This window comes from Delphinapterus leucas, unplaced genomic scaffold, assembly GCF_059928025.1.
Source record: "Delphinapterus leucas isolate spDelLeu-1000000601 "Yukka" unplaced genomic scaffold, BTC_Dleu_Yukka2 spDelLeu_asBTCV2_sq25, whole genome shotgun sequence".
NCBI classification, from domain to species: domain Eukaryota; kingdom Metazoa; phylum Chordata; class Mammalia; order Artiodactyla; family Monodontidae; genus Delphinapterus; species Delphinapterus leucas.
Window position 1 is genome coordinate 18,845,665 of NW_028322234.1, and position 16,864 is coordinate 18,862,528.

Sequence of the window (16,864 nt, forward strand, 5' to 3'; positions counted from 1 at the left end):
GTCCCTGCTGCCCACAGGGCTCCTCACTACTGACCTCACCCCTGATCTCCACCTCCCTGAAGGCGGAGTATCTATGTTGATTACTGGAAATTCTACAGGGGAGATTTGTCTCTATTCCCCTGTGTATTTGTTTATTTAACCATTTATATCAGTACGGACGCCTGGGCATTTACTTTCTAGTTTGGGTTATAATCCAATATTCCTTAATTTTATTCCTCAGGTTGTTCCAGATTCGGCTGCTGGGAGCCCTGTCAGTGGCTCCTGTGTGTCACTGAGGCACTCCCATAGTTGCGGGGTTTTATTTATTTATTTGAGCACCCTCCTTACTTTCTGCCGCTACAAGGCGCAGAGGGCTCCTCTGCATATTCTTGCTTCGTCCTAGAACCAGCCCTTTCGCCAAGGAGCCTGGTTCCTTTCCCTGGGGCACCGTTTTAAAAACCAAGATCTGGGCACTGGGTGTGCTGTCTTCCATTTTAACAGGCATTTAAAAAGTTCTACACATAGATGCTAAATAATGGAAATCCCAAGGGCTCGCACGGAGGACACAAGGAGATACTTGAGTAACCCGCTTCGAGGCTCTCACCTGTGATGGGGACCAAATTTCCGGCGCCCAGAGAATGGGCTGGGGCTCCGGGCACGGATGTCAGGATTCTAGGGGAGTTCACAGCCTGCCTCCAGAACTATTAACGCGAACTCCGTCCTGTCCTGGCCCCTGGCTGGTGCGTGGGTTTTTTCCCCCACCCCGCTACTCCAGCCGGGCCCCCAGACAGCCCGGCCCCCCAACCTTTGCCCAGGCGGTGCCGGTCACCCGGTGCACGCTTCCCTGCAATCCTAGGTCTTTCTGGAAAAGACCTTTCAAACTGGGGAGAGTCCGACAGCAGTAGAACCAATTTTTGGAAAACGAATTGCGGATGGGGTTTGAATCTAGAGGGACCCTCAAAGTGTTAGGGAACCTCGCTTAGAGAACCCAGTTATAACACCGCGGATACCAGAAGAAAAAGGGCAAAATATGGAACGCTTCACGAATTTGCGTGTCATCCTTGCGCAGGGGCCATGCTAATCTTCTCTGTATCGTTCCAATTTTAGTATATGTGCTGCCGAAGCGAGCACGATGATGTTTTTGATCCCAGAACTATTTAGAGGGCATAGAATATACGCTTTTACACTAAGGGTGAACTCCATTAAAAACCGGCTCAGCCATTCGTCCCTTCTTTTATGATATTTGTGCAACAATACCTTAACCAAATGGGGTCATTCACTGAAATTGGGAAAGTGGTTTTTTGTTCCACCAAATATGACTCAGGTGGCTGCTGGGAATCCATGGTCGCATGCAAATTATACTGGAAGAGGGGCGGAGCCGGAGCCGCTGCCGTCCCAGAAGTCTCTGGGAAGCGGCTGCGCTGCGCGGGCGAATCTTTGCTCCTGGGAAGATGGCGGCGGCGGAGCCTGGGCATTAGGGCAAGTGCAGGCTGCGGCCACCCGCTCGGCTGGACGCACAGGCCGGCCCGGTGAGTGCGGGGTTGGGGGCTCGGGCGGTCGGCCGGCCTCTGGACGGCGCCGCGGCAGCGCAGAGCGCCGGCCGGGGAAGGCGGTAACTAGCGGGCCCGGGGCGGGGCCTGTGGGGTCAGAGGGCGGGCCTGGAGAGCAAAGGGTGCTGGGTACGCGGCCTGAGTGCGCTGGGCGGGGTCTGGGGGTCGTGGCGGAAACTTGGGGGGACCTGAGGCGCCCCGGGAGTCGGGGCATCCGGAGCAGGGGGAAATCGGGGCGGGACCTGGAACGATCGGGGGAGGGGCCTAAGGTTATACCTCCCCGCGGAGGGCCTGAGGTGCGTTGGGTGGGGGGGCTTGGGGGCGCGACCTGAAGGGCCAGGTGTATGGAGGCGAGGCCTATGGGGTGGTTTGGGAGGCCCTGAGATGAAAACAGAGTTTGGGCCGGGCCTGGGGACACAAGGGGCAAATTGGGAGTGGAGTGTGGAAAGCAAATACTGTAGGGGGCGGGGCCGGAGGGCTTTGGGGGCAGAGCTTAAAGACTGTTGAAGGGGCTTGTGGGCGAGGCCTCGGTGTTCCCGGGCAGGGCTTGAAGAAGCCTGGGGCCTGGGGGTCGTGATTGAGGAAGACGGGGCCGATCGTACTCCCAGTCTCACTGCGCTTTAGTAAAGGTGAAAAGAAATAAGCTTAATCGATGCCCGGCGCATGGAGCGCGCTGAGGAAACGTTCACCGTTCCCGTTGTTAGTTACCTGTGGAAGCCCTGCACCAAGCTGCTGCCCGGCCCCCTCCCTGCCTCTGTCAAAGGCAGCCCCACCGGTGCTCTTGGGTGTCCGTGGACTTCTCCTTAAGGATAGACCCGTGTCCTGCCCTACCGCTCCTCACAGCTTGCACTGTCCCCAGCTTTGTTCACCTGGACCAGTGCAGTCACCCCCACCCTGTCCCGCAGCCTCGCCCTCCAGACAGCCAGAGTGGCCTGTGAAACATAAACAGGCCTCAGCCCTCCTGGGGCTGCCACCTCCCTCAGGGTGAAACCGCCCAGGCCCTGCACGACCTGTCGCGTCCCCTCCCCACCCTTGCTTTGCCCCGCTCCCTCACTCACCCTTTTCCTGCCCCACAGGGCCCCGTTCCACTCCTTGAGCGCCCAGGCTCAGTCCAGCCTCTGGTCCTTTGCACTGGCTGTTCCCTCCACCTGGAATGCTCTTCCTTCAGGCTGCTTGCCTCGATCCCTCACACCTCCACCGGGGAGGCCTCCCTGGCCGCGCATGAGTAAAATGCAGCTCCCCCGCCACATGCGGGGCAGGGGTTGAGTCCACTTTGTCCCCCGCGGTAACCCAGTGTCCAGCACTGCCCTTGGGGTCCTGCAGATGCTGCGTGAACATCGATGACAAGCCAGTCTCCCTGCCGCAGGAGCTGGTGACTGTCCTCCGTGTGTGACCTTGGCAGGTGGGCACAATGGACCTGGCTTACATCTGCGAGTGGGAGAAATGGCCCAAGAGCACCCACTGCCCGTCGGTGCCCCTGGCCTGCACCTGGTCCTGCCGTAACCTCATCGCCTTCACCACGGACCTGCGGAGTGACGACCAGGGTGCGCCAGCCGCTCCCCTGCCCCCCACCCCCCGGCTCCCACAGGGTCTCCTCCTCCAAGACGAGGGGTGGTGAGGGGTGCAGAGGGCCTGGAGCCGGGGGCGCTGGGATCACCCCGTGGGATGGCAGGGCCCAGGGGTGGGTGGCCCCGTGCAGCTCGCTGAGGCTCCTGCCTGAGTTTTCCAGACCAAACGTGTCACCACCTGACTTTGAGGTGCCAGCCGGGCCTGTGTTGTCTCTGCCACTGAGTGACGTGCACTCGGGAGAGGGAATTAGAAAAACACAGAAACTTAGGGTGAGGGAAAGAACCAGCCGTTAGTTTCCACGGAGAGACGCCCACTGTTAGCATTTGGGGTTCGTTTTCTTCCGGTGCCGTTTTCTACGTCTCCTTTGCCCCACTGGAGGCAGGGTCACGGGCCGCTCCATCTCTACTCGGGCGGCTGGCGTGTCAGCAGCGGCTCCTGAGTCCCCGTGGCCGGGGCTTTGCTTCTTCCTCCCTGATGCCCCCGGGGTCATCGGGCACCCGGCTCTTGTTGCCGTGTTGAGCACACCGTCCTTCACAGACCTGACCCGCGTGATCCACATCCTGGACACCGAGCACCCCTGGGACGTGCACTCCATCTGCTCGGGGCACAGCGAGGCCGTCACCTGCCTCGAGTGGGACCAGTCAGGTGAGGGCAGCTCCCCTTGATCTGTGGGTTTGCGGGCCCTGCTCTGCCCACTGCTGCTGTCCAGAGTCCTTTCCGGACTCGCCTGTGCCCCTCCCTGCTCTACTGCCCCCAGGCCGGCCTCTCCCACCCGGGCCCCTGATGGACAGTGGCGGGGGGGGGGGGGTGGCTTGTGACGCGATTTTGGCCCCTGCCCTGCACAGGCTCGAGGCTGCTGTCTGCTGATGCTGATGGGCAGATCAAGTGCTGGAGCATGGCCGACCACCTGGCCAACAGCTGGGAGAGCCCCGTGGGCAGCCTGGTGGAGGGGGACCCCATCGTGGCCTTGTCGTGGCTGCACAACGGTGTGAAGCTGGCCCTGCACGTGGAAAAGGTGGGTGTCCTGCCTGGGGGCGCGGCTCCTCCTCTTGTGTCACCAGCACCCTTTTGGTCCGCCTCGCCCGGGCCCAGCTCACACCTGCCGTGCAGGGTCAGCACCCATGTGGCCAGCAGCCCCCGTGTGACTGATGTGGTGAGATCCCAGAATTCCTGCCTGTACCCCACGGTTCAGCCCAGCGTCCCCTCGAGAGGGGAGCTGCCTGGGTCCAGGGTGCTGAACTCAGATCGCGATGCCACGCCTCACCCGTCGCTTTCCTCACCATCAAGTGGGGCTGCCGCTGGCCGTGGTGAGGGTTCAGCACGAGAAGGCTTGAGAGGGCTCGGTGGGGCGGCCGGGGCGCATGTGGCTTGCTCTGCCGGCTGCTCCCCAGAGCCAGGAGCCCCTCCTGGGTTGGTGCTGTGGGAAGTGGCTTTTCTCCCATCCCTTCCCCGTGTCTGCTCCCTGCGCCCGGTGCAGGGCCTGGGGACAGTTACTGTCAGCATCTGGCAGCAGCGCACACAGCGCTGGCTCCAGGCCACAGGGAGCGGGGGCAGGGGCTGCGTGCTGCCTTCCCTTTGTCTGTTCTCTTTTCTTATGTAACAGTGGTGCTGAGTTACAAGTCGCTTAGTATGGCTCACTCACCTGAAGCATACAGATTGGTGGTTTACTTAGTATCGTCACAGACTAGTACGACCATCACCACACTCAATTTCAGACCCTTCCTTTTTTTATTTTTAATATTTTCTTTCTTTGTTTCCTTTATTTATTTATTTACGGCTGCGTTGGGTCTTCATTGCCGTGCGTGGGCTTTTCTCTAGTTGTGGCGAGCGGGGGCTACTCTTCGTTGCGGTGCGCGGGCTTCTCATTGCGGTGGCTTCTCTTGTTGCGGAGCACGGGCTCTAGGTGCGCAGGTTTCAGTAGTTGTGGCTCGAAGTCTCTAGAGCGCAGGCTCAGTAGCTGTGGTGCATGGGCTTAGTTGCTCCGCGGCATGTGGGATCTTCCCGGACCAGGGCTCAAACCCCTGTCCCCTGCATTGGCAGGCGGATTCTTAACTACTGCGCCACCAGGGAAGCCGCAGACCATTCTTTTCAACTCAAAGGAAGTCTGTCCCCATTAGCCTCACTCCCCTTCCCCACCTCAGCCCCTGGCAACCATGAACCCACTGTCTGTCCCTGTGGACTTGCCTGTTCTGGACGTTTCCCATCAATGGAATCACACACCGTGTGTCCTTCTGTGTCTGGCTTCTCTCATCAGCGTCGTGTTCTCAAGGTTTGTCCACACTGTTGCGAGCATCAGAGCTACTGTTCTCCTTACCACCAGATACCTTTGTCTCTAAATTATAAGAGACGGATGTGCTCATTTAAAACGCTCGGGCATGCACGCGGCTCTCGCCCGTGATGTTGAGGTCAGGCGTCTGTGCCCTCTCCCCTTGGTAGGAATTCTAACTGCAGGGCTTGCTGCCTAACCTTCTGGACCTTGTTCTCTGTGCGACGTTTCTTTTTCACACTGCCAGCGTCTCTCCTCAGGGGTCATCCGCGGGCTTTTGCTTCTTTCTTTCCAACAGTGCCGGCACCTCCACGTCTGGAAGACTCTGTTGGGGCCGTGGTCAGCCCTGCCCTCCCTGGACGCCTGACCCTGTGGGTCTGCTCCCCAGACAGAGAGGGCACATACTCTCCCACTGCCCAGAGAGCCCTGCTTAGTCTCCAGCTCGTGCTGTTTCAGTGACAGACATGTTGCCCGGATTGAAAGGAACCCGGCGTGCAGGCTGCCCCCGGGTCCGCCCGGGTGGAACGCTGGGAAAGGCCCAGCCGGGGACAGAAACCAGGGCCGGGGCGGGGGTTGGCTGGGGGCCCGAGGGCCCTTCCGAGGGGAGTAGAAACGTTCCTGCCCAGGATCGGAGCGGTTTCCACCATGGGGTGGTTATCAACTTGAACCGAAAGCCGGGAAGAGGTGAATCTTGCTGCACGTTAATTGTAACTTAGACCTGGCTTTGGAAAGGTGACATGGCAGTGGCAGCTGTACTTGGCGGCACAGCCGGAATGCCTTACCTCCAGGGTCTGTAAACTGCAGCCTGCTGGCTCGCCCACTTTGTAAGCAGTCTCACTGGCGGCTGCTTCTCTTTGCTGCGGACGCAGAGGAAGAGCTGAGTGGTCGCAGCAGACCACTGGGCTCACAAAACTGAAAATACCGAGTGTCTGACCCTGTGAGGAAAACACGGTGAGTCCTGTCCTGCGCCTGTTTAGCCGTGTCATCCTCACCACAGTTCTCGGACGTACAGATGGGGATACTGAGGGTCAGAGGCCCGTGTCACACAGTGCTTGAGTGGCTGAGGCAGGATCTGAACTCAAGTTCGTGCTCTCGTGCCTTCTGCCACATGGTTCCTCCATGTTCCCAAGGGTGTGACTCCCAGAAGGGCGTCCTGGGGTCACAGAGGCAGACCCCTGAAGGCCAAGTGCATGCCCGGGGCCGGGGCTGCCCCGAGCTGACCCCTCCCCCTCCCCCACAGTCGGGCGCCTCCAGCTTTGGCGAGAAGTTCTCCCGAGTCAAGTTCTCGCCGTCGCTCACGCTGTTTGGGGGCAAGCCCATGGAGGGCTGGATTGCGGTGACAGTCAGCGGCCTGGTCACCGTGTCCCTGCTCAAGCCCAGCGGGCAAGTGCTGACCTCAACGGAGAGCCTGTGCCGGCTGCGTGGCCGCGTGGCCCTGGCCGACATCGCCTTCACGGGTGGCGGCAACATCGTGGTGGCCACGGCAGACGGCAGCAGTGCATCCCCAGTGCAGTTCTACAAGGTGTGCGTGAGCGTCGTCAACGAGAAATGCCGCATCGACACCGAGATCCTGCCCTCGCTGTTCATGCGCTGCACCACTGACCTCAACCGCCGGGACCGGCTCCCCGCCATCACTCACCTCAAGTTCCTGGCCCGAGATATGTCAGAGCAGGTGTGCCCGCCCGGCCACCCTGTGGTAGGACCGCTCGGGGCTAAATCCAGGCGTGGGCAGGGCTGGTCCTTCTGGAGCCTCCAGGGGAGCATCGGTTCCCGCCTTTTCCAGCTTCTAGAGGCGCCGCATCCCTGGCTCGCGGCCCCTCCTGCATCCTCACAGCCAGCAGCGCAGCATCTCCTGTCTCTCTCTGCCTCTGACCCTCCCGCCTTCCTCTTATAAGGACGCTGGGATGACGCTGGGCCCCCCGTGAATCCAGGGTCATCCCCGTCTCAGGGGCCTTAACTTAATCCCACCTGCGAAGTCCCCTCTGCCCCGTGAGGTGACATATCCACAGGTCCTGGGACCATGACCGGGACATTTCTGGGGGCGAGGTTCAGCCAGCTGCACCGGGGCCCCCTCATAACCTTGCACTGATCAGCACCCAGCTTCATGAAGTCCCAGTACGTTTCCCCGGCCCCCTCGTTTCCCGCCGGGGGTGCCTTGAGCGACTGCCTTCCCCAGGGGAGGCGGGGTCATGGGGGGCAGATGCGGTGCCGGCTGGGTGTACCTGGGTCGGAATCCGCAGCGGCTGTGAGGCGGGTGCTGATGTGAGCCCCGTGGAGCAGCCGGAGGCCCGGAGAGGCCGAGGGGCTGGTCCAGGCCCCTCACCGAGCCTCCCGCCCCCCAGGTGCTGCTGTGTGCGTCCAGCCAGGCCAGCAGCGTGGTGGAGTGCTGGTCTCTGCGCAAGGAGGGGCTCCCCGTGAACAACATCTTCCAGCAGCTCTCGCCCGCCGGTGAGTCCCGCTCCAGCCGGCCAGGGACACGCAGCCTCCTGGGAACCTGGGGTCCTCTGGGAGCCCTCGGGTAGAGTGAGGCACGGGGGTGACCTGAGTTTGCCAAGAACGTGCCCACCATCCCCTTCTCTCCCTCTCTGTCCCGACACCCACGCGGAGCCCCGAGTCCCCCGCCGGGACTGGCCCCCCTCCTGACACCTGTGTGGCTGGGAAGCCGGAAAAGCTACTTCCCTGGAAGCCGGGGGTGAACCTGCGGCCACACGGGGCGTGTTCCCGCTGATGGCAGCGCTATTGGCCCTGGAGTGGCCGGGGGGCCATGTCAAGAGGCCCCTTGAGTCTCTGCCTGCCCGCAAGGTGGTTGCCTAAGCTGCTCGATGTGGCCTCGGAGGAACTAAATGTGAAGAAGGCCATGCTGCCTTTCCTGAGTGATGCCGCGGGGCGGCAGGGCCACAAGGGGTCCCAGCCCTTCCCTCGTCCCTCCTCTGTCCTAGTAGCTGTGGGCGTGGCCGTCAGGCGGGTCATGGCCCCCACGCACACCCTGGGACCTTGTCACAAGCGGGCCCACATCTCACGTGAGAGGGCCGTCACCCCCGTCAGCGGGTCGAGCCTTGTCCTGATGCAGGTGTCCGAGTGCCGAGCTCACCCGCACCTCCTCCCCCCACCCCGCCCCTCGTCCTGGCTTCGCGTGGCCTGCGGGCTCTTGGCTCTGCCTCTTCTCCTACCGCCCTGCCTTTGCCCTAAGCGTCCCCCGCCAGCCCATCCTCCCTCTCAGGCCCCCGCTCTGCCAGCCACCGTCCAGCCCATGCTCCAGGGGTTGGCCTGACTTGGGTGGACACGTGGGTCCAGGTGGACTTGGGTAAGCAGCTCAGCCTCTGACAGCGGCCGCTCCGCTCTGTAAGCTAGGAATGGCCGGGGCCACCCGGCTGGGTGTGGGTGCGGGTGCCGGGCCTGCTCGCCCTCCCTCCCTGGGCATCGCCGTAGCTGCCACCGTTGCGGCTGTGCTCAGCATCGTACCTCGCTGGGCCTCGGTCTCCCTGTGGGATGGCGTCTGCCAAGAGCCCCTTTGCGCTGGGCCGTCCAGGGAAGAGCTCTCAGGGCAGATGGGTAGAGGTGTGCTGTCACAGCCAGCTTTGCCGTGTCACACACCAGCCCCAAACTCTGGCTCAGAACCGCACCCCGGAGGGTGGTGGGCCAGGCCGCCTCCGCTGCTCCGTCCTGGTTTCCCTGTGTCTGCCATCACCCCAGGGCAGCTGGGGTGCTGGCCGCTGGCTGGGCGCCCGGGCTCACCTCAGTGTCACCTTGGAGTCCAGGTGCACGGGCGCCACTGAGCCTCTGCTCACATCATGCCCGCAGCGCCAGGGGCCAAACCCAGATTGACGGGAACCACCCCACCCCTTGCTGGGGGGCTTCGTCATCACACCGGGGGTGTGGGCGCAGGGAGGGGCCCGTCTTGGCCACCTGTCGGTCCGGCTCATGGGGAGAGCTGGGGTTCCACCCAGGACCTCTCAGACCACAGAGACAGAACCCCGTGCAAGCCGGCCGAGTCACTGGGGAGTTTTGGGGTTTGTGTGGTGGCAGGGTCGGGGGTGGGTTCCCCTTCTCAGCACGTTGGCTCCTTTGAGGGGACAAGGTGGAGCCGCCCCCGCCAGCTGACAGCCTCGCGGCCCAGGCGGGTGCCTCCTCCTGTTCCCGTGAAGGCCCAGGACCGGATCCTTTGGGGTCCACCACCTCTCCCCCGACCCCAGTCACGTGAGCTCGCTGGGTCTCCAGGAGGTGCAGGGTGCTGGGTCAGGTGCACCCTTGTCGTGTTTGTCTCGTCTTCATTTTTTTTTTTGGTATTTATTTATTTATTTTTGCGGTACGCGGGCCTCTCACCGCTGTGGCCTCTCACTGCTGTGGCCTCTCCCGTTGCGGAGCACAGGCTCTGGCTCTGGACGCACAGGCTCAGTGGCCATGGCTCAGCGGCCATGGCTCACGGGCCCAGCCACTCCGCGGCATGTGGGATCCTCCCGGACCAGGGCACGAACCTGTGTCCCCTGCGTTGGCAGGCGGACTCTCAACCACTGCGCCACCAGGGAAGCCCTGTATTTATTTTTTTATACAGCAGGTTCTCATTATCTATTTAATATATATTAGTGTATATATGTCAATCTCAATCTCTCAGTTCACCCCCTCACCACCCCCCTGTCTTGTCTTCATTTTGTTGCTCTCTGTCCCCCCCACTCCCTTTTAGTTGGTGACAAACAGCCCACGATTCTCAAATGGCGGATCCTGTCAGCCACCAACGACCTGGACCGCGTGTCCGCCGTGGCGCTGCCCAAGCTCCCCATCTCGCTCACCAACACCGACCTGAAGGTGGCCAGCGACACCCAGTTCTACCCCGGCCTCGGTATGGTGTCTCAGAGCCCCCGGGGGAATGGGGTGGGCCCTGAGCTTGGGCTTCCGTCACAGGGTCCTGGGAGCCTAGCCCCCGGCCTCACGTCAGTCCCGCTGGGGACGAGGGTACTGCTTTCAGGATCTGATGGGCTCAAAGGGCTGTGAGGCCACCGTCAAGCTGTGCTCTTTACTACGTAGAGGGCTGTTAGCAGTCCACAAGGGAGAGGCTGGGAACTTTGGGAAAACTTTCCAGATAAGCTTCCTTCCCATGCCCACCCCCACCCCCGCTGTAGTAGCTCACGTGGCGATTCTGGGTTTGGGCCCTGGCGTCTGTGACCCTGGGTGAATCAGGCTGGCCGTGTTGGTGCCGGCCCAGGGCAGCCCCCCAGCCCCCTGCTGTAGATTACGGGCTTTGGGTTCTACAAGCCCCTGAGCTTACTGGCCTCCGTTCCGCCCCGAGGCCCTTTGTGTACATCAGGCCCAGGCCCTTTCCATCTGCTGTCCTCTCCGCCTGCCCCTCCCACTTGTCCCCGTGGAAGTCACCTGTTGCCTCACGTCGGCCAAACTTAGTGCAGGCCGCAGGGGAGCGGGGCAGAGGTGCCCAGACAGGGTGCAGTCTGCTCCACCGATTCGGGGGCCGGTTAGCCAGGACTGGACCCCACTGGGGGGGGTGCGACCCAGTGGCTCAGGGCTCACGCCGCTCCTTAGCACAGCCTCTGCTGGGCGTGGTGGCTGCCCCTTCCCATTGTCCAGAGCTGGGTTCGGCCGCCTGACCCTACACGTGCCTCCAGGGCTGGCCCTGGCCTTCCATGACGGCAGCGTCCACATCGTGCACCGGCTCTCGCTGCAGACCATGGCCATCTTCTATAGCTCCGCAGCCCCCCGCTCCGTGGACGAGCCGGCTATCAAGCGCCCTCGGACCACGGGCCCTGCCGTCCACTTCAAGGCCATGCAGCTCTCCTGGACTTCCCTGGCCCTCGTGGGCATCGACAACCACGGCAGGGTCAGTGCTGTCCCCGGGGGACTGCTGTCTGTGGCGGGGGGCCGCACTTAGGAAGTGGGGGCCCTTAGGGTGCTGCTCCTGACATCAAGGAGTCCTAGGCCCCCAGTGCGCAGCAGGTGCTCTGCGAGTTGGCCTCCTGGTTCCCAGGGGAACCTGTCCGTGGCCTGGCAGGAGGGCGGGCAGCCTCACAGCCACTCTCACACACTCACGCTTTCGCTTATACCTGCCTATGTGTTTGCACGCTCATTCACACCCTTGTACGCTCCCACCTCACGTTTGTCCTACTGGCACGTTCACACACGTGCACATGTTTGCACACTCACACCCACGTGCGCGTGCCCCCCGCCCCCCGCAGTGGGCTCCTGCGAGTTGCTGTCGGGCACCCTGTAACTTCTGCTCCGGCCCCATCCTCGGTGTCTCCGGGTGGTGGGTTGGGCTTCTCGAGAGCACGAGGTCTGTGTTCCCAGGGACTACACGGCCCCCAGGTGGACCTGCAGGCCCCGTCACCCGACAGGCGCCCTGCTGGCTAGGAGGCCCTTCAGGCCCTATGTGGGAATCGCCACAGCTATGGAAACCTGGGGCTTTATGGAAACTCCATGTGGCTGGGCTGTAGCTCTGCAGCCCTCCCGTGTGACAGGACAGGGGGCAGGCCTGGGCCCCGCGCTGGCCGTGCCCTCCCTGCCCCCAGCTGCCCCTCGGGCCCCGCCCCCTCACGCCCCGCCCTCCTCCACAGCTGAGCATGTTGCGCATCTCGCCCTCCATGGGCCACTCGCTGGACGCGGGGCTGGCCCTGCGGCACCTACTCTTCCTGCTGGAGTACTGCATGGTGACCGGCTACGACTGGTGGGACATCCTGCTGCACGTGCAGCCCAGCATGGTGCAGAGCCTGGTGGAGAAGCTGCATGAGGAGTACACGCGCCAGAAGGCCGAGCTGCAGCAGGTGCCGCCCCCCTTGGCTGCTGCCCCGTCCCTCCGCCAGGGTGACCCGCAGGCCGGACGGCCCACCTCTCGCTGCCACCTCAGCCCAGCAGTGCGTGGCTGTGGGCCTGACGCCACCTGCCTCTGGGTGGCTTTGGAGGCCTTTGCTTCTGCGATAAGAGCACTAAATGGGAGTTTTACAGACGGGTGAGCCAGAGAGAAGTGATCGTTCAGACGCCATGGTGGCGCGCCTGTAAAACCCAGACCCCCACCACCACCACCACCACCACCACCACCACCACCCCGAGTTCAGTGGGGCAGCTGTAGAGGTCAGCGCTGCTAAGCATCTGAAGTTGCCCTCTGTGCCAGCCGTCGAGGAGAAAACAGGAAGGAGAGATCCCATTCCCATTAGCAACCTGCTGAGATGTGCGAGTGCTAGGCCCGATCCGGGGAACAGCGCAGGACGGAGCTGGGTTCAGAGCCAGGGACGCCAGTAGTGATCAGATCTCTTGTCATCGGGCAGAGCTGTGTGCAAGCACTTTTTTTTTTTTTTTGGCCGCACCCCTCATGCCTTGGGGGATCTTAGTTCCCCCGCCAGGGATTGAACCTGGGTCCTCTGCAGTGAGAGCGCAGAGTCCTAACCACCGGACCACCAGGGGATTCTCCGTAGGCAAGCATCTTTCTGTTTTAAGTCCTCCACTCATCCTGGGAGACAACAGGTTTCAGGAACTGTGGGGGGTAGAGCAGAATCTGTGGCCCCACCCACTTCATGCCAGGAGCGTCCCCAGTCGTGAGGTGTCCCAGGTGTGTCCCTTGGGCCCCTGGGGCACACGCGCCCACAGGTTGAGACCCTGCCATCCTGTGAGGAAGGTCCTCCTACCTGGTTCCGCCATGAGGAGGGCAAGGCCCAGAGAGGGTTAGCGGCTTGCCCGGCTGGCCCAGCGCCTCGCTCTCCCCGGCCCCTCAGGCGCGTGCCCCGCCCATTCACATCCTCCGCCCCCCCAGGTCCTCTCTACCCGGATCCTGGCCATGAAGGCCTCGCTCTGCAAGCTGTCGCCCTGCGCAGTGACCCGCGTGTGCGAGTACCACGCCAAGCTCTTCCTCATCGCCGCCAGCTCCACGCTCAAGTCGCTGCTGCGCCCGCACGTGCTCAACACGCCCGACAAGAGTCCCGGCGACCGGCTGACGGAGGTCTGCGCCAAGATCACGGATGTCGGTGGGTCCTGCCCCGTCCTGCGGGCCGCCCTGGCTGCTGAGGACCCCTTGGCCGTCGCGCACGTTTGGGGTGTCGGGGACACGCGGTGGGCGTTAATGGGAACAAAGATGACCCAGCCTGGGGATGGCGTCCCCAGGGGCACTGCCTGTGTGGAGGCCTGGAGGCCGGCGGGAGCTGCAGGGTGCCCGGCACAGGGGGTCCGAGGGGTGGGCAGAGCGATCTGAAGGCCAGCGGTGGACACCCAGAGACCCTCCCTCCAACCCTGCCCTCCAGGGTCCCAGGCTCAGGCAGGCCCGTCCCTCATTTGCTTGTTCACGACGTTGGTGTCGGCCTGTGGGGGCGGGCCCAGCTCACCGTGCGTGCTGATGGGTGCACATGTGAGTTTCTGGCCACCCCTGACTGCCTGTCCTCTCCCAGACATTGACAAGGTCATGATCAACCTCAAGACGGAGGAGTTCGTCCTGGACATGAACACGCTTCAGGCGCTGCAGCAGCTCCTGCAGTGGGTGGGCGACTTCGTGCTCTACCTGCTGGCTAGTCTGCCCAACCAGGTGCGCCTGCACTCCTGCTTGGGAGCCCCACCCCCAGGAGCCCCGCCCCTGGCCTCGTCCCCTGAAGCCCCACCTCCCTGACCCCGCCCCTCCCAGAAGACCCCTCCCCTCGGGGCCTGCTGAGGTCCTAGGATGCGGCGCACGCTGAAGTAAGCAACCTGGGCCCTTCTGCCCGTAGGGCTCCCCGCTGCGGCCAGGCCACAGCTTCCTGCGGGACGGCGCGTCGCTGGGCGCGCTGCGGGAGCTGATGGTCGTCATCCGCATCTGGGGCCTGCTGAAGCCCAGCTGCCTGCCTGTGTACACGGCCACCTCTGACACCCAGGACAGCATGTCCCTGCTCTTCCGCCTGCTCACCAAGCTCTGGATCTGCTGTAAGGCGCCCAGCTCTCTACTCTCGTTCCGCCGCCAAGATACAAGCCCTGGCTGAGTCCCCCCACCAGAATATAAGCTCCCGCAGGTCAGACTGGCTCTGCCGTGGCCCCCACTGTTCCCCCGGCGCCCGACACGGGTCCAGGCACAGTGTGTGTGCTCATTAAACATCAGCCACTCTCAGGCACCTGTTTGTCTTGTGTCACCAGGTCGTGTGTTTCTGTGGCCAGGCTCTATCGTCACATCCGTGATGCCAGGAAGGGCACCCAGTGTTCGCTGCATATTTTTTAAATGAATAAGTGGGTCCCCATTTTACAGAGGAGAGGACTGAGGCCCGAGAAGGGGAAGGAGCTTCCCAGGGCCACTCAGGAAGTCGGGGCAGGGCTGGGGCCTGTGCCTGGTGCTCTGTGAGCTCTGAGGAGGCCATGATGCCTCCTGGGTGGGCAGCCCTCCGGGCAAGGCTGCTGAGCAAGATATCCCCGTGGTCCCCTCCCCGCAGGCCGCGATGAGGGCCCCACGAGCGAGCCGGATGAGGCGCTCGTTGACGAGTGCTGCCTGCTGCCCAGCCAGCTTCTCATCCCCAGCCTGGACTGGCTGCCCGTCAGCGATGGCCTCGTCAGCCGCCTGCAGCCCAAGCAGCCCCTGCGTCTGCACTTCGGCAAGCCTCCCGCTCTGCCCGGCAGTGCCACCAGCTTGCAGCTGGACGGCCTCATCAGGTGCGTGCCCATCTCTGCCTCGGGGCCTCGGCACGTGCCGTGCCCGCTGCTTCCTTCCAGCCTGACCTTAGTGCTGCTTCAGAGACTCCCCCACCTCCACCCTCTCTCCCCTCCTGGTCACTTCCCTCCATCCAGTCGCCTCGGCCTGTGCTGATCTGTGCCCTCGCTTGTCTGGGTGACATCATCCTCTCTCTGGTCTGTCACCGCCTGCCTGGAGGGCCCCACGTGACTGACCTTGGTTCAGAGTTCAAGCTGACGCCCCAGTCCCCCACGGTAAATCGCACTGCAGCCTGGACTGCCTGGTGGGGCCCAAGGCCCCAGGGAATCAGAACCCTCTCAGGCAGACCTCCCAGGGCTTAGAGGTGACTTCAGGAGCCATTCTTTGGAATGTGTGGGGTCTGGACGGCCCACCCCTGCTGAGTGAGCTCACGACTGCCCGGCAGTGCCTTGGGGTGGGGGTTTGTCCCCATTTAACAGACGAGGAAACTGAACCTCAGAGATGCAGTTAGGAGGCAGCTGGCCAGGACCCAAACCCAGCACCCCACGGGCCGCCTGCCTGGAATGGTGCTCGAGCGATGAATCCCCAAGTGGAGGTTCGCGTCCCCGCCTCCCCGGGAAGCGCTCTGGACCTGCCTTCAACACCTTCTGTATTTTCTTGCGTGTCTCGCTGTGGGAGGAACAGCCTGATGAATCACACGCTGTGGTTTGTGCTTGGGTTTCAGAAAAAACTTTACAAGGAGAGGTGGCTGGTCGCACAAGGGGTTTCACACTCTCAGAAGTTTTCAAACGTGTGATACGAGCGTAACAGGCCGACCCGCCCCAGCCCCAGGTCCTCTCTGAGAGGCTCTGGGCGCCAGGCTGTCAGACTTCGTGGCGGTTCTGGGCCGCCACCCCGACCCCGGGCTAGTGGTCTGTGGGCGGAGGGCGTATAGAAGCCCTGCTTGCAGACTCTCCCTGTTCCCCGGCGAGTGTGCGTCACGCACGCTTTGCCTTTAGGAGATGGACCTGTGCTGGCGTGTGCGTGCGTGCATGCGTGCGTGTGCGTGTGCGTGCATGCGTGCGTGCGCGTGCGTGTACACCCCCTAGCCCCTCCCATGCCCTTCTCCGTCAGGGCACCGGGCCAGCCCAAGATGGACCACCTGCGGAGGCTGCACCTGGGCGCCTACCCCACGGAGGCCTGCAAGGCCTGCACCAGGTGAGCACTGCAGCAGATGCCGGGCCCGCTCTGCCACCGGTGGTTTCCCACCTGGGAACGGGGGTCCCGGAGTGCCTCCCTTGTGGGGCTGCTGAGCGGGTGCCCCCGTGGTCTTCATAAAGGGCCGGGGTGGCCCAGCGGTGAGCGGCTGACCCGAGCCTGCCCTTGAGGGGCTCCCAGTGACCTGACAAGTGCAGACATGAAGGAGTGACTGCAGCAGTGCTGCGCTTTGCAAACGTGGCCCCGAGTGCTGCCAGACGACCCCAGGGTCACACCACTAGGGACGGGCTGAGCCAGGACTTGGACCCACAACCCCTCCTCTGTCCACTGAGGGAGGTGAGGGGGTGGTATCTGAACTGGGATGGAAGGATGTGGAGGAATTAGATCAGTGTGGGGGGAGTGGGGGCTGCAGGGAACAGCATTCGTGGCGTGGAACAGCGTGTGCAAAGGCCCTGTGGCCACCACCCAACCTTGCCTAGCGCCCCACCCTCCTGACTCCACCTGCAGGTGCGGCTGTGTCACCATGCTCAAGTCACCCAACAAGACCACGGCCGTCAAACAGTGGGAGCAGCGCTGGATCAAGAACTGCCTGTGTGGGGGGCTCTGGTGGCGGATGCCCCTCAGCTACCCCTGACTGCGCCCAGGCCCCTGTAAGTGGATTCTTTTCTTTTTTTTTCTTGTCTGGTGAATACGGTCTTTAATTATTAG

General features: G+C 62.7%; 1 protein-coding gene and 1 non-coding gene across 7 annotated transcripts in view; one reads left to right on the forward strand and one right to left on the reverse strand.

Moving 5' to 3' along the window:
- Positions 1–1,003: 1,003 nt before the first annotated feature.
- LOC115802305 (U6 spliceosomal RNA) lies at positions 1,004–1,110 on the reverse strand. Its single transcript, XR_004022732.1, has one exon. It is a non-coding gene; the product is annotated as a U6 spliceosomal RNA (small nuclear RNA).
- Positions 1,111–1,398: 288 nt separating this feature from the next.
- MED16 (mediator complex subunit 16) overlaps positions 1,399–16,864 on the forward strand; it is a 40,567-nt gene continuing 25,101 nt past the window's right edge. For 2 of the 6 annotated variants that reach the window (XM_089905829.1, XM_030760670.2), the window contains exons 1-14: positions 1,996–3,073; positions 3,636–3,743; positions 3,944–4,113; positions 6,605–7,060; positions 7,707–7,812; positions 10,046–10,201; positions 10,980–11,191; positions 11,925–12,131; positions 13,115–13,325; positions 13,743–13,876; positions 14,055–14,247; positions 14,745–14,961; positions 16,073–16,156; positions 16,664–16,806. In XM_089905829.1, the coding sequence (XP_089761955.1) occupies positions 2,941–3,073; positions 3,636–3,743; positions 3,944–4,113; positions 6,605–7,060; positions 7,707–7,812; positions 10,046–10,201; positions 10,980–11,191; positions 11,925–12,131; positions 13,115–13,325; positions 13,743–13,876; positions 14,055–14,247; positions 14,745–14,961; positions 16,073–16,156; positions 16,664–16,790 (2,514 nt within the window). In that variant the 5' untranslated portion in view covers positions 1,996–2,940 and the 3' untranslated portion in view covers positions 16,791–16,806. Of the gene's footprint in view, positions 1,509–1,993; positions 3,074–3,635; positions 3,744–3,943; positions 4,114–6,604; positions 7,061–7,706; positions 7,813–10,045; positions 10,202–10,979; positions 11,192–11,924; positions 12,132–13,114; positions 13,326–13,742; positions 13,877–14,054; positions 14,334–14,744; positions 14,962–16,072; positions 16,157–16,663; positions 16,807–16,864 lie in introns of those variants that run through there. The other 4 variants (XM_030760668.2, XM_030760669.2, XM_022565686.3 and 1 more) reach the window with 4 other exon arrangements.